Here is a 12,496-nt window from a genome sequence, read left to right as displayed (position 1 = left end):
CTGGTGCTACTACAGTATCGTACTGTTTCTCCTCCCATCGCCCACCCTTTCAGTAACTTCCCTGTCCTTTCCTTTCTTAGATTAATTTTTACGCTTGCTTGCGGTCATCTTCTTTCTTGTTGGGGGTCCTTTCCCCGGTAATGTTGCCATGCTTATAACTAGGCCATACGACACTGTATCATGCGGAGTATGTGCTTCCATGACTGCCCCTTTTTGGTGTATGGTTAGTTCGCGGAGTTAAAGGATATAGGTTAAGTGGTTATGTATGGTGTGAGTTGTCATGGTGGTTAAATGCAGTAGAAGTAGATTGTTGAGTGCTGGGGTAATTTCCGTTAAGAAAAGGAAGTGTACGCATAGTCTGGTCTGAGATTATGTTGTAGTAGTATATCCATTTGTCTCTCTTTGAATTTGTTCTTGGGCAGCTCTCTTTGGCAAATTATTACTATGTGACACAACTAGACGTAGTTCCTATTCCTATAGACGGGAGTCTGAGTTTGACATTGGCATGAACACAGCCCAAGCGAATGTTGATGCCCATGCGGATGCTGATGGTAATCCAGGAGTTGAATGGATAGCCACTCAAGATCTGACCCCTTCCCCTGCCTGTCAACTCTGTGTATTGCACAAAAGGGTACCTGTTTGTTTCAGAATGGTCTATTCCCAAGATAATACACTGCAAGGCTTGTAAAACACATATCTAATTGAAAGCGTGAAAGGGAATGATGGCATAGTGAAAGTGACTGAATAAATTGCTTCGGGGTGTCTGCCTCTCCATCCCAAACGGAGAGGCAGTGCCTCGAGCATGCGGTTGTAAATGTAAATGTAAATGCGCTGCGAGGGTACATAATCTATCATGATACATTGGAAGTGACGTTAATGCAAGTAAGCGGTCTTGTGTAGCATACAGATGGGACAGGACATGAGATGAAAATGAATGAGTAGTACAAGAGGGTGCAGGCATGAACCCAGCCAAGAAAAACAAGCAGAGAGAGCAGCGCAACCAAGAAGCCTTGCTGCGGAGGGAGTGTCACATTACGGAGGTTAGACATGGATGCCGGGAGATTTGACAGGCTAGCTGTCGAATCAAGCCCCTCTTTAGTCAAGGTAGTGGACCGCGGGGTAAGAGTGCATACATCGTGGCGCCGACGCAAAGCCCCTTGGCAAACGCAGGAGATCATGAGGATTTGACTGAATGGGGTCTCTAGACCTGGACGACGGATGGCCGCTCGGGTAGCGGCGGCGAGTGACTTGCAGGACGGGACCGTATGGGCAGAGACGTGTTCGCGTCTGGGACTGGGGGTGCCTCGATCTTCAACGGCTCGTCCTCGCTCTCGTCCTCGTCGTCGCTGGAGGATTCTTCCCCACGGCGGCCATGGCGCTGGTCTTTCTCCCTGCGCTGGCGTGTGTCTCGAACGTATTCCTCGCGACGGGCATCTGGAGAAAGTTCGAGTAAGTCAATTTTGCTATTGAACACCGTAGCAGCAGTCTCGAATTGGAAAGGCTTACCTCGAATCTCCTGAGTCTTCAGAGCATACGCCTGGATCTCCTCCTTGGTCAAAACCCGCAGCACGATCACGAACTCCGGTCGCTCCTCATATCGCTCGTTGCCTGCCTCCAAAGCGGCAGGATTGACCAGTCGCCGGTCGATCTTGGTCCATCGCGCCGTGGGTGGAATCCCGTTCTTGTTGGCATCTTTCAATGGAGCCACACCTTCTCGTATTGGGTTTGGCTCCTCAGGAAAGGCCTTCTTCGGGGTCTTCAGAATACCTTTCGGCGCAGGCTGCTCAGGCTCTTTGGTGACAGGAGGTTCTACCGTGATCGGTTTGCGCACCTCCTCCCGGTGGTCAACCGAAGTAGAGCTTCGCGACTCCATCGAGCGTCCATCTTCGGGTGCTCGCCTTGAACGAGAGCGGTGATGCGACAGGTCTCGCGGGGGACGTCTGCCAGAATAATCTTCGGCGCTGCTGGTATCGGTGCTGCTGTGTCGGCTCCGATGTGGTGCCGCCGCAGGTTCACGTCGGTACTTGTGGAGGTCCTCGTCATCTGTGAAGATCTCCGTGTCACTGCCTGAGCGACGGCTAGTATGCCTTCGCGAGTGCCTACGCCGATTGATGGCATCTGCAGGCTCCAGGTATAGCTGCTTGCTTCGCTCCTTGGAGGGGCCACTCTCTGCGAGATCCCTGGTCGAGGGTTGGGCGGAGTCATAGTCACGCTCGGCCTCGCGGCGTCGGTGACGGCGTCTGCCCGGTCGATGATGCTCATAGTCTGAAGCGTCTGAATAGCCACCAGCTAGTGCAGCCGTGCCGAGTCCAGCAATAGCCAAAGCCCCGCTACCACCGTTATGCGGTCGCGGAGATCGGTCATGGGCATGTCGCCGAGGCTCCTCACGGCGTGACCTGTGGTGGGCATCACTGTAGTACTCGTCGTCGGATTCATGGGGCAATGGCACCAAAGCACGATCGTGGCCAGCAGGTGCTCTCGTTCTGGATGTATCCCGATATTCATCGAAGCCTCGAGCAGAGCTTCGAGGCCGGCCTTCGCGGTCTAATTTGTCCAGACCCCATGAGGTAGGAGGTGGCCCGTGGTGACGGTGATCTTTGCTGCGTGCCAACCATTGGGGGTGAGCTTCGGCAAGGTTTACACTCATAGGCCGGTCAAGAGAGGTCCGACCTGTGGGATGGCGCGGCCGGACAATGGGATAGTCGCCGGACAAGTCTCGCCTCGCTTCTTCGCCTGGACCCGTGTAGGAGTAGGCATCGTAGTTATCAATGTTATAACCCTTCTTCGGACCGTCGTATGGTGGGTGTCGCCTCCGGCCTGCCGGGGGCTGGACTCGGTGTGCGCCATGATTGACACCTGATCGGTGTCTCACACCATCGCGCATTTCCAAACGACCAGTGTCACTTGCATAATCGGTGCTGAACACTCGACGGTGGCCAGCGGCATGGTGCGAGGAGGAGGCCGGAACCAATTGGCGGGAGGGTTCTATCGAAAGAGGACTTGAGAGGGCGATGGCCGCGGCCTGAGTTGACGACCGGGCGAAGATGTGATGACGAGGATGACGGCACAGCGATCCGGGGCGAATTGTCATAGATGTCTGCCGCTGATGCGGTGTGACTTCTGTGCCTGGATTGCGGCTGGATGGCATACTCGGTCCGCTTCTTTGTTGAGTGGCCGGGATCGCGGTATTTCTGGGTAGCCATAGGCTGGACATCGATTGTGGACCGGTGTCGGGGGTGATGGCGGTAGGTGCTGGTATAACCCACGTCTGAGGGGTAATATTGGTCATCGTAATCGTGGCGGCTTCGCGGCGCCTCGTAGGGATCAAGAGAAGAGCCCAGCTGGACCATACCAGTGGATGCTCGTGGACCAGCGATATGGTGACGACCGCCGCCAGGCGAAAGGCCACGGAAATGACTCGAGAAACCCATCGTATCTACAGAATGGGACCAAACGCAAAACAAAAAGCTTGAAGCGGCCGGCGCCGAAGCTCACGTTGAGATTTGCGAGGTCAGGGAGAGATTGTGTGCGTGCGATTGTGGGGATGCTGTACGGTCGGCGTTAGGAGGGGGGCAACATCTTCAATATGACGGACGCCAGGAGGCAAGGAGGAACAGAAAAACCTACCGAGTGCGTGGTAGGTGAGTTGTGACAGATACTTCACTCTCTTCAGTCTTTGATCGGAAGTATATCCCTAGATTCCAGACAAAAAAAGGAGGGAAGAAAAAAGCAAGCAGCAAGCCGAACTGGGACAATGATAAACAAAGTCACCGTGGGAGCGAAGGAAATTGAAAGGGGTTGATTGATCAATTCGATACCGGGATCGAAAACAGCGGGGGGATCTGGCGGAACCCAACTGGATGCCCAAAGATGAGGGCGAAGAGGATGTGTGAAACCAAAATGAAGGAAGAAAAGAAAAGAAGGTCGGGCTGGTCAGATTCCCGGGATGACGCAAAAGGTGGACTCGCGGGTGGTCAGTGATGGTCAGTGACTCGCCAAGAGACCGAGACACTTACAGTAGTAAGTACAATTGCCAACCCCACCTTTCCACCTTCCACTCCTGCAGCCCCGTTGGCCCCGTTGGCCCCGTTGACCAATTGCTGAGTTCCTGGTGCAATTCCTCAGGCCTTGTGATTATTATGAGTACTCGGTGGGCTAAAACACTATCGCCACACAACTAACCGATTGCAGATGTTGGTATCTTCCATGGACATCTCTGTCTCTCCGCCATCTGATTGCCCAGCATCATTCCAATCTTCCGGCCACTGGATCATGATCGGACGGCCCAACGGTAAATAATTCCCCATGTTTCATGCAGCATCCACGCATTCAAATACCCAAACCTCCTGGAAAGCCCTTGAAAGGTGGGTTATCGGGTTATCAACGGGAGGATCCGTGGACGAGGAATGTTTGGAACATCTGGAGCCGCATCTGAAACCATGGATCAACAACTATAAGCATCATGGATGGCTGGACGACCAAGATTCAACGGCCCCTCCTCCCGATGAGCCCATCCTCATCCCAGCAATCCTCTTACCGACATCCCACTAAGGGCTTCCCCTCCTCCGCCATGCAAAGCGCCCATCTCCCGGCGGTCAGTTGCGGCTCTGAGGGGCCCTGCGACTCTGCGAGGGGCTGAGGTGGGCCAGAGGGGCTCCACCTTCCTCTACTGTAATTTGCGCCCGAGTGGATTCTGGGCAGAGACTCGCTGGGTTGTGGCGGGGCTGTGTGTATCTATCCATTCATAATCTCCATAACATCATCAACGTCATTTTCTGGACTCGTTAGCTCGGGTTAAAGAATCGGGGTTAAGAGGATGGCCCCTCGGTCTTGAAACGGATCACACGGCAAGATTGCAACCTACTCGAATGAGGTGATGAGAGGCCATTCCCGTGTCTTCGAAACAGAACAGCCGGGATATGGTGATGGAGATATCGAAGTCAAAGAAGAGCGTTGTGGAAGTATACTCCGCATGACTGACCTCCCATGCAGTCTTTTGAAGCAAGCTCTACGGAGTACAGAGCATAATATACTAACTGTGGTGCTAGTTGCCTTATTCTTCTGCGGGCACAGCCACGTAAAGCAAGGCAATTAATCGTCCTTGCTTCATGCTTGGCGGTTGACGTGCCAATTCCACCGAATCGCAGAACAATTCCAATACCGCGGGTTGCAATTGCTTCCCCTCACTGGATCCTTCATGCACTGATCGCAATGCTAACCGCCCTCATTCTTCATTGGCCCCGGGCTTGAGCTTGGCTTGGCCTTGGGCACTGCTGTCCCTTCACCCTGGTCAATCTCATCCAAAACTTGCTTCACGCTGGTCTAACCCCGATGGAGCACAATGTTCCTATACACTTCAACACATGACCCTCCCGAAACCCGTGATACTATTCGCATTCTCGGATCATTCTCGTAGAATACTAATCTCCACTCTCCCTTCTACGCCCCTTCCGCCTCCCCTCGCCCTGTCGCAAGAAAGCCCTCAACCCACCTTTTGCGGACCACCGCCCTCCTGGAAACAGGGCAGCCGCCCGGGTGTCCGGAATGCAATCCGTAAGGCAGACTGAGCCTTTCCCGCTTCTCAATCGACACCGAGATGAGAGTCAGCAGGCAAGGAGCTGCCGCGGGAGAGGCTTAGGTCCCCCGATTCAGACTAATCGTCAATACAGTAGACGCCCCTCTAGCCCTGGTGCATTGCACTCCAAGTGAGCCGAACAGCATCCGCATGAAACGGAACTCTTCATGCCTCACTTCCAGTTCAAACATCGTTTGACACTCGTTTCACAGACTTCAAGTCCCGCTGTCTGCCTCTCCGCCGCTGACCCGGGCCTGTGACCCGCGCGGGTGCCGGGTGCAAAGGCGTATAATAACCGACATAGCTCAACCCTGAACTGCGCCGCACCGCTCAAGCAAATTCGCTATTGGGTGCTTCTCCAGTATTTCCCAAGCTTTTACCTCTCGACTGAAAGCACCCGTGACTGGGCAGCTATCGGAGCTCGCCGATGTTATATGGGATGGACCTTCCCAGCACCCAGGTAGGCTTGGATTCTGGAAGTGATGAAGATGGATCCGATCCGTCTTGGGCGCGGGCGTGGACACACACAGGCGGTCCATACCGGTGGGATTTTCTAGGGTTTCTGCCTGCGAAATCGGAGACTCCGGCTGGATGGGCGATTAACAGCATCACCAGTGCTGGCGGGTGGTTTGGTTCTGATCGGTCGAGACTGGGTTATTCCCCCTTAACCTTTGTGTCCGCTGTCGCCCACGCCCTCGCCCTGGCCACGATGAGTCTGACTTTTTTGTCCTGCCTCCTTAGGCAGCGGTTGTTATGGCTGTGGAGCAGTTGTGGCGGATGAACATTGGTTGTCGACGATGTGATGCTGGTGTTCAGGGTGATGGTTGAGGGTTTGGTGGTGTTTGCCAAATGCTGTCGTCCCTTCAGTTAAAAGGAGCGTCTTTGAGGTCGGGAGTTCTTTCTTATTCTCTTCATCATCTCGAGCATCTTCAGTTTCGATATAAGATCCAGTTCCGAATCATCACAGACAGTGTGCAGATACTCTTCAACCACATCAGATACAATTCTATCTATAATTTTGCCATTCGGATCTTTGTGATTCACTATCACGACTCCAATTGAGTTCCACAATCTTCTATCAAAGCATCTACTCTCAAGTCGTCAATCACACGACACCATGCACTCGTACAAGCTCCCCCTGACCAACTCCCTGGAATCAACCATGGCCACCCAAGTCCACAGACACGGTATCCAAGCCATTACCGAGTACGAGTACAAGTACACCGACGACGAATACCTCTATCTCGCACTTAATCCAATCGAACCACTCTACAGCGCAACCCCAACCCCAACCAACCATGCCAGCACTGGCGCGCCCATTACGAATGCCAATTGGTGGGTGTGCTGCCACTGCGACAGCATGAACAACCCCGATCTAGCCCCGGATCGATGCTCGGTCTGTTCGCATTATAAGTGCGCTGGGTGCAATACCGTTGTTGTGTAGATCTTCATTTCCGGGTTTGTTCGCCTCGGCTCGAACAGCCCCGAGGTTGAGAGAGGGTTTGGCTTTTTGGCGCTTGGGTTTAGATGGGCATGGGTATGGGTATAGACATGGGTATGGGCAACCGGGGTATGGGTTCGGACTGGGAGTTTCTTGGTTATACAGTGCTGATTGGGGGTTTTTTTTCTTTTGTCATGGACGGGGCATGGACTTGGATGGTCCTGGATGGTGTATTGGTGCTGGATTAATTTTGGGTAATATGGGCTTCGGCTCAACACATTTCGGGTGTACTTGGTCACTTTGTTGATTTCTTTTCACACTCATTTGAATTTCCTTTGTTTCTGTGGATCTTTATTGTTTTCCTTTACATGCTGGGATGAGTATTCAACGGGGCTGTTCTATACTATCTTTCCTATCCCATCCTCCAAACCATGGTGAGGGTTGGGGGAACTGAAAGATAGGAATTTGCCTCGAGGCCTTACTCCCCGCATACATGAGACTGTTCTATTATATTTGAAGACAATTCACTCATTCACTTTTTCTTGATATGAGTTCCGCTGTGTACTGAGTGAGTAGTGATTCGAATAGAGAGAATATGTTGTTATTATGAACACAATCTTAGCAATCTTAGCACTGTAAGTTGGCATTTTTAGAAGTTGAGCTGGCTCGTTCTTTCAGCCATCTCCCTTAGGCACTGAGACCACTCGTGATCGTAATGCCTAAAGATAATTCTGTACAAAAGCCGGCCCCCTGAGCAAGTCTCAGCCCTATTCATGGGGCCAGATTGTCCTGCATGGGTGGCAAAGCTCTGGGTGTCGCGCATGACGACAGTGGGGCCGAGATTTTCCAATGGTACATATCATTCTACAGGCATTCGAACGAAGTCATCATGTGTAATATCATAAAGTGTAATGATAATTCTATTTCTGGATCCCAACGCAGATCACGATCTATCTTTACCGCGGCGGCTACGCGTTGTATGCGCAGATGGGGGCCTTGAAACAGCCCCATTCCCAGACACTGGCGCGGGGGCCGGAACCAGACCGGCTTCCTGCTTTAGTCGAGTTACAACGGGGCCCAGGGCAAATGCACTCTCGGAGCTACTGTGGTCGGCGCATGGGCTGTGTTTGAGTGGGATGAGCCAGTCGATTATGCTGTGGCCCATGACCTGTTGCAGGTTCTTGAGGTTGCTGCCGAGGCTGAAGGGATTTTCGCCTGGGAGAGTATGGAGGATGGCGAAGACGTGGCGCTCCTCTGGTGATGGGCTGGTCGTTTGGGGCTCGGACGGTGATGTGGGTGGTTGGAGGGGGTAGGAGACCATGCGGAAGGTGGGTGCCCATGGGGACTCGGTGGCCCATAGTCGGTCCAGCATGTGATCCGGGACTCGAATGGCGAGAGTCCAGACGACGGAGTGCCGGTTGATGTTTTCAATAGTGGTGAGATTCAGCATGGCCAGTTGGATGGAGCTGAGGGACATTCCCCCAGCGAAGAAGGCAAACATAGCGCTCCTGGGTGTTTGGTCAGTCTCAGGACGGGGACGGTTAAATAGCGGTAGTTACTCACAGTCCAATACAGACTGCCCAGTGGGGGTTGGCGCCTCCGGTCTTTGGAAGATGTCAGTCAACGTTGCTGTCACCTTGGGTAGGTAGCTACTCACGTTGCGCCGAATCTCCGCCGTGTAATATGCAGAGACGATCAGGAGATATCCACAAAAGATGGCAGTGTACACAACAAATTGGATGAAGAACTTGAACGATGTCTCAGACACCACACCTCCCACCCTATGGTCTGTCAGCAACTTGATATTTCTCCCCTTAGAAAACCAGAGCAACCTACCAAGGACAGAAATGATCCATTTTTCGCGTACATCGATCAACTTCCCGACAATGATGCGCTCGGTCAGTCTTGAACTGGCAGCAGGTTGAACAGTATGGTGGCCGGCCATCCTCCTGGCAGACAAAAACGTCTTTGGTATAGAAGCTCTCCAGCCCGAAAGGATCAAGTTGGTAAGCCTTGCCTCCAGCATGATTGTTTATGCCACGCTCCAGGTCCACGTCTACATCCGAGGCTGGTTTATCGTTCTTCTCCGCATCGCGGGTTCGCGATCTGCTCTTACGACGCCGGCGCTTTCCGTGCTTATGCTTGGGATCTTCCGACTTGGCCTCGGCGCGCAAGCGTTCAGCACCGAGCGGCAGGTAGCCTGGGTTGACTAAGACATTAAAAAGAAGTCGAATGTATGTCGAGACGACGGGTATTAAGAGAAGATAATAGAGGGCGACGATGACGGCGCCAGCACCGACTCGAGGACTGTGATGATAGGAAGGTAGTGGATGGATGAGATAGTCAACTTTGGAGCGAGAAAGAAGATGTCAGCGTGGCAGATTCACATATTGTATAGCGCAGGCACCGAAATTCGTTATCACTCACCGCATAATGTCTTCGTAATGGCGTAAGAAGCGTAAACGACCGCGCCGAGGAGGACGGGCGGAATGATCCTCGAGACCACTAGGTTGATGCGCTTCTGCGCAGCGGTCGCCATGTGTGAAGAATTATTCTGCCTCGAGGACGTACGAATACATGAAGGCAAAACAATAAAAATGCAGGAGAGGGACCAGGCAGCGCGATAGCGTGCGACTGGATCTCGGGAATAATGGGGGAGGAGTTTCGAGGCAGAGAGCTCGAAGACGAGCGATGAGGTCAGGGCGTTAACCAAACTTGCCAAAAGTGCCAAACCGGCCCACTTGGGGCAGACCGCCCGACGTAATCACGGGGAGCCTCGCCCCGAAGGCTGCCCTGAATAATGATCATCTTTCGGGTTGATTGTATATACTTGGCATCTTCTATCACACTAGCTATCGAGTCGGTATCCAATCGATAAATTGAATTCATTTTTGATTTATGCCGTGTATCCGGGGAACAACCGGCTGGGGCACTACGATCTAGGGCCTTGCTGCCTGGCAAGGGACATGAATTGACGAGTATCGAGAGACTTGATGATCATCCGTGTCATATCTCCCGCAATATGCCGGGTTGGGACATGGACTCGCCATTTTCCGGGTGGGAATTGAGTATACAGGGCGTTGTATAGAGCGGAAATAAAGTCCTAGTCTTCATTGAGGTTTGTACGGAGTACATGGAGAAGGCGTGGTTATTCATCGTGATTGAGAAAGCATAGAAGACCAAACAATAGAATAGATTCAATGCACAAAGTTGTAGACTCGGCAGTGCAGTAGGAAAAATGGAATATGATTATTCATATTGAACACGACAGAAGGTACTCTACAAGCAAAAAGGTTCTAAAAAGAATAATTCAAAGAAAAACCCGGGCAAAAACACAACAACAAACCCATGGATAGCCCATGAATTAACCCTCGAGATTAGCTGTCAAGTAAGGGCGACCAACGAGAAGGTCCAGACGCTTTCATCAGATTGATCGATGACTGCACACCTTAGGCAGCAGAGGCTTAGCGCGCACAGGTGACCCTCAATGACTCCCCCGGGTAGAGTCACCGCCCGCCGTTGCCTATGAGAAGTGGAGAAACTCGGGGATGTGTTTATCGTTCTCCAAAGAATGTTTCAAGGCACCAGGCAAGGCATCATACCCAGGGTACAGCTGAAGGGCGGTGTCAAATGTGTTAATGGTTAATGGGCGGGATAACGGGTTGTGGGTTGTGAATAGGGTTGAAACCAGCCTCGATTGCAGACCGCGATTCGGAGCGCCCGAGCAGCGTGAACTCATACATTCGTGTTCTGTCTAGACGGTGTGTATGTGTGGGCGTCCGCAGCCTCGCTGGGTCACTAGCCTATGCGGGACATGGAGGACCTCAGGACTTGAACACAATGTAGACATGCAGCGGCTGTCAGGGCACGGTGGAGTCTCGTACGCCAGTTCGAATTGAGTCAAACGAGCTTGTCCCGTTCGGCATGATGATTCAGGCGCCATTCCCTCGTTGGAGAGAAACAGACGCGATGGCCCCAAAGGAGACTGGGGCGATCAGTTAGTTACCCTTGGCTAAACCCACCTGGGCGTTAGTGAGTCTCTCGAGGCTCCTCGAACTAAGGCAGGCTTTCCTCAGGCTACAAAGGCGACCGAGTGCGAGGTACACGGGTACAAAGGTACAACGCTCGCGACAAAGCCACCTACCGGCGCCCATCACCCCGGGTTAATGATGCATTTGGCAAAGGAAATAGTAGACCGCATTTTCGTAAATAATCACAATCATTTTGTGTGGTTGAATTTATTTTCCTTTATTCTGGGTTGCGGTGGCCCCAAACCCGTTCATACTAACTGACCCGGGTGGAACAAAAAGACCCTTACCCGATTCGGAACCCTCAAGGCAGCCTAAGCTGGATAGCCACAATGGTGCCTGGAACGCTTCAGTTCTGGTACATCTCTTTTTGGTTTATCTTCTGGTATTCACTTTGCCTATATATGGTTCATATTCCCTGGTCTCGTGTTCTTTAATTTCCATTCTTCATCCAACAAATCCAACAATTCAACTTATAAACCAACACATCCAACATCTCAATCAACTCAAACTTCCTTCCCCATAACTCTATCAATCCTGATCAGCCTTTGACCAACATCTTTAAATCCTTCCATCAATACAAGGCCTTGTCAGATCTAATCTTCATTCAAACTTAACATCCACCGGCATTCCAACACGACTGCCAACTATTCTACATCTCCTCCATCCAGCCAGTCAACCACCATCTTCCAACATCAAGATGACTACCCTGTGGTTCTGCTGTGGCTGCAACTTCGGCCCCTTCAACTCTGACCTCTACGACTCCTGCATTAACTGCGGTAAATACGCCTGCTCCATGTGCACCCGCGAGAAGGTCACGTACAACTCCAACACCCACAACCACAACCACGCAGCCCACGGCTGCCACGAGTCCTCGCCATACCCATCTGTCGTTCCCATCGACACCGCACACACCCTGTCATTGCAGACCAAGACTATGGCTGCCACAGGGCTAGGGGACCTGCACAGTATCAGGTCCCTATCCCGGCGAATGCCTTTGGCCATGGCATCGCCGTTCCCTGGTGCGGTGCAATTCTACACTCAGACATACATGTACATCTGCTGCCAGTGTGGAGATGGACCGAAGGTCTACAACAACCAACCAAGATGCATTGGTTGCGACCACGAAGCCTGCGGTAGCTGCACGCAAGTCAAGTAAACACCTCGCTGTGTTCTACTGTCTTTGCTGGCGAAGACAGAATGTTCTGATGCCCTTTCATGTCTGCAATGGTAAGAATTGACTATTCTTTGCTTTTTTCGAACTCGAATCGAGTTGCTAACGCATCTGTGTTATATTTAGTGATTCCGACTACTGTGATTTCTATCTTTTGACATTCTGATCTTTCGAGTTTGAGTTTAATGTTTGCGTGTTGATGTTTTTCTTCTCCATTGTCTGCATCTTGAGTCTATTTGTGGATTGAACGATTGAGCTTGTTTTATTGGTTTGTTTTC

At 52.0% G+C, this 12,496-nt stretch overlaps 4 protein-coding genes across 4 annotated transcripts; 2 read left to right on the top strand and 2 right to left on the bottom strand.

Annotated features, from left to right (window-relative positions):
* Window positions 1-1,201: 1,201 nt before the first annotated feature.
* Window positions 1,202-3,431, bottom strand: N7473_003801 (uncharacterized protein; the record flags this gene model as incomplete). The annotated part of the gene is made up of 3 exons (XM_057149741.1): window positions 1,202-1,434; window positions 1,507-3,022; window positions 3,069-3,431. 3 exons carry the CDS (start codon window positions 3,429-3,431, stop codon window positions 1,202-1,204), a joined length of 2,112 nt encoding a protein of 703 aa, XP_057013395.1.
* Window positions 3,432-6,692: 3,261 nt separating this feature from the next.
* On the top strand, window positions 6,693-7,019 carry N7473_003800 (uncharacterized protein; the record flags this gene model as incomplete). Its single annotated transcript, XM_057149740.1, has 1 exon — window positions 6,693-7,019. The coding sequence occupies one exon, from the start codon at window positions 6,693-6,695 to the stop codon at window positions 7,017-7,019; it is 327 nt and encodes a 108-aa protein (XP_057013394.1).
* A 715-nt stretch (window positions 7,020-7,734) lies between these two features.
* N7473_003799 (DHHC family palmitoyltransferase) lies at window positions 7,735-9,695 on the bottom strand. Its single transcript, XM_057149739.1, has 5 exons — window positions 9,444-9,695; window positions 8,853-9,363; window positions 8,674-8,797; window positions 8,580-8,620; window positions 7,735-8,524 (listed from the first exon to the last, which is right to left on the bottom strand). Exons 1-5 carry the CDS (start codon window positions 9,553-9,555, stop codon window positions 7,960-7,962), a joined length of 1,353 nt encoding a protein of 450 aa, XP_057013393.1. The 5' UTR covers window positions 9,556-9,695; the 3' UTR covers window positions 7,735-7,959.
* A 2,049-nt stretch (window positions 9,696-11,744) lies between these two features.
* Window positions 11,745-12,203, top strand: N7473_003798 (uncharacterized protein; the record flags this gene model as incomplete). The annotated part of the gene is made up of 1 exon (XM_057149738.1): window positions 11,745-12,203. The coding sequence occupies one exon, from the start codon at window positions 11,745-11,747 to the stop codon at window positions 12,201-12,203; it is 459 nt and encodes a 152-aa protein (XP_057013392.1).
* Window positions 12,204-12,496: the final 293 nt, after the last annotated feature.

Source organism: Penicillium subrubescens, assembly GCF_028828155.1.
Source record: "Penicillium subrubescens strain IBT 31985 chromosome Unknown utg000002l_segment0_segment0, whole genome shotgun sequence".
Lineage (NCBI taxonomy): Eukaryota > Fungi > Ascomycota > Eurotiomycetes > Eurotiales > Aspergillaceae > Penicillium > Penicillium subrubescens.
Note: the sequence above shows the minus strand (reverse complement) of the source record. Positions and strands in the feature narration are given on the sequence as shown.